Source organism: Sitodiplosis mosellana, unplaced genomic scaffold, assembly GCF_009176505.1.
Source record: "Sitodiplosis mosellana isolate CC-2019 unplaced genomic scaffold, AAFC_SMos_1.0 Smas_scaffold_5665, whole genome shotgun sequence".
NCBI lineage: Eukaryota > Metazoa > Arthropoda > Insecta > Diptera > Cecidomyiidae > Sitodiplosis > Sitodiplosis mosellana.
The window spans coordinates 1-2,693 of record NW_022600907.1 but is presented as its reverse complement, the minus strand read 5'-3'; the positions used below and the strand labels follow the sequence as shown (position 1 = coordinate 2,693).

Sequence of the window (2,693 nt, the reverse complement as noted above, 5' to 3'; positions counted from 1 at the left end):
AATCTTGACTTACATTCGTTGCGACTGTAACTGGAAGTGACGTGGTCCATATCTATTGAATGACATCAGTAAAGAATTTAGAACAATGCAAATCTAATTTACAGGGGAAATGATTTGAGGTGAACTTGGACACCGAAGGCAATTCATCATTTAAATGTTCAACATTTTCGAAAATCGATCGAAAACTTCTTGAATAAAACATGAATTGTTTAAATCAAACGTGAGCCAAAAATGACGCTGAATGAAATTTTTGGAATCCATTTGGGATTCACTTTCAATCCGAACGTTTAATTCATTGAAATCCATGCAGATACAAACTGAACGTTTGCTCATTCTGAAGACTTCAACCACAAAAAATGATTTCGAACAGTTCATCCAGTTGCATCAATACGTCCAAAGCGCATGGATTCAGTATCGAATAAATATTGCGCGATAATTTTTTTGCTGGCAAATAACTTACATTAAATGGAGTGTTTTTGATTAGTAGTTTGCATTCAAATAATATAGCAAATTTCTCATCCATCACACTTTCATTGGCCCCCTTTGGAGGTCGGTCAATATTCTTCAGCTTCATATGCCTTAAATCGCATATTAAACGGTTTTGTTGTAATATGCTAAAACCGAAATTCATCTTCATCGCGATTCCACCCGAATTCTCATTTAATGGTGCCCATTGTTCCTGTTGTCGTTGAACTTGAGTTGCTACTCGTGTATGAAAATAAAAATTTTTCATTCATTCAATTTTGTACGATTTAACTACCCATTGACTACCAGGATTCTGATTTTGTTTTTAAACTGCGTGATACTTTCAAATATTATCAATTTTGGCCTAAAAATAACAGTCGCCTTCGCAGATCGTTAGATTTCAATAGGAATTTTCTTATATGAGCGAAAATGTAGTGGTCGATTTTTCGACCAGTGGTAGTTAATGGGTTAACTAACACACACAGTTACAACATTTCGAAATGAGAGGGTCACGAAAACCTACCCGATAGAAGACAGGCAGATACAGATGATATATTGGGATCGACTGTAACAAATTTCGGCAAAAGTAGACGTACAGTGGCCTGAAATCTATGATTTTGTAATAATTCATAAATGTTTTTCAAGTTTATTAAATAACAAAAAGATAAAAACAGAACAATTGTACAAAATGTCATCATAATGGATGAAAATATCTTACTTTGCATCGAAATGAATGACCTGCGGTTGTTCTTCGACCACAAAGCTTGAGCAAATCAATTTTTGTTGAATAATTGTGATATCACTAGCTAATTTCGCCTCAAGAGGGTCGCTGCATTGCCATTGATCATGACAATCTTGAATGGCCTTTAACAATATACGTGTAGTCCAAACACATTCGAACAAATCCTCAAACTGTGCTTGAATTTCATCCAACGCAGTTTTGAGATGTGGATTATTGTCGTGCAGATTTGATGATTTCGCTCCTGAATCGCCATACCCAGCTAAAACTTGATCACGTTTCCATTTGCCCAATCGATTTTCAAGGAGAAAGTGTTGTGCATTGTTTATCAAATCAGTGGCATTTTTAATTGGACCCAAAATATTGCTGCACTCTTCATTAATGTGTAACCAAATGCTAGTCGCACTATCACAAAATAATTTTTGCTGCAATTCGATTTCAGGTGTATTCGGTGATATAACACTCAATTCTTGAGATTGTCGTAAAAATTCGTTACGCTCACAAATTTTGCGTGGAAATAAATGTTTGTACGTATTAACGGCCGTAGCACTTTTGATTAGTATGTTGCGCACACTTACAATGCTATTATTGAATTCCTGGCATTCAGTCTCCACATCAATCGGCGGTTGGTTATTCATTAGTTCGCAAAAAGTCACCATTTTAATGATACGATTTTTGAGAGTTTTTTTTTCTTGAAATGATTGAGCGATTGAAGCCTTTGAGATTCAGCTCTTTGAAAACGTCTCGAAAATGACTGATCAACAATGAGAGTTCGTTTTTTTTTCGAAATATTTGCTTCTTTTGCAAATGAAATTAGTTCAAAAATGGAACATTTTGCATGTTTGTTATGACTCCTATTTAAATATCTGGTGAGTAGTTACTAATTATTATCACTTGAAAGCGACAGCTGAGCTGGCAGTGAAAATTATCACACTTATGACTGTGGAATTTGGTGTATGGCTTCGTAAATATGAACACTTTTCGTACACAAATGATTTTAAATCTTTGATGAGCGAATAGGAAAGTGAAAAAAAAATCGGTTTAAATTATTTAAGCAAATGAAACAAGTAATTTCTTGGTCTAAAATGCAATAAAATGCTGAACTGTACACATCACTTCAGATTGAAAAATTAACTTCAGCACGAAATATGTTCGTACACAATAACAGCCAAATACGCACTGAAGCACAAAAAGAGACCAGAACACTACACTTGAATCTGAATACAGAACACATTATCAATATACAGCGGAATACAAAGAAATCTTCGGATAAAAATGAGCGAGCGACAACTGAAACGACACGGTTAAAGCTATATACGATTCTGTTTTTTATACGCTTGGATGAATCACAGCATCACTTACTGAAGAAATGATTTGTAAACACATCGTTCGTATGCGGACGCCGCACAAATAACACTTCGCCGAAATGCGTGTATTTCCCAGAAATTTTTTATCGCATATTTTGTGCTAGGTTAAAGCTGTTTTTTTT

General features: G+C 34.9%; 1 protein-coding gene across 1 annotated transcript; it reads right to left on the bottom strand.

The window, feature by feature from the left end:
* LOC129572879 (signal transducer and activator of transcription 5A-like) lies at nt 1-2,402 on the bottom strand (the record flags this gene model as incomplete). The annotated part of the gene is given in 4 exon segments (XM_055452995.1): nt 1-52; nt 461-702; nt 989-1,074; nt 1,184-2,402. Coding segments are annotated over 4 exon segments (1,060 nt in total), but the record flags the coding sequence as incomplete, so codon positions are not given.
* Between the last annotated feature and the right edge of the window lie 291 nt (nt 2,403-2,693).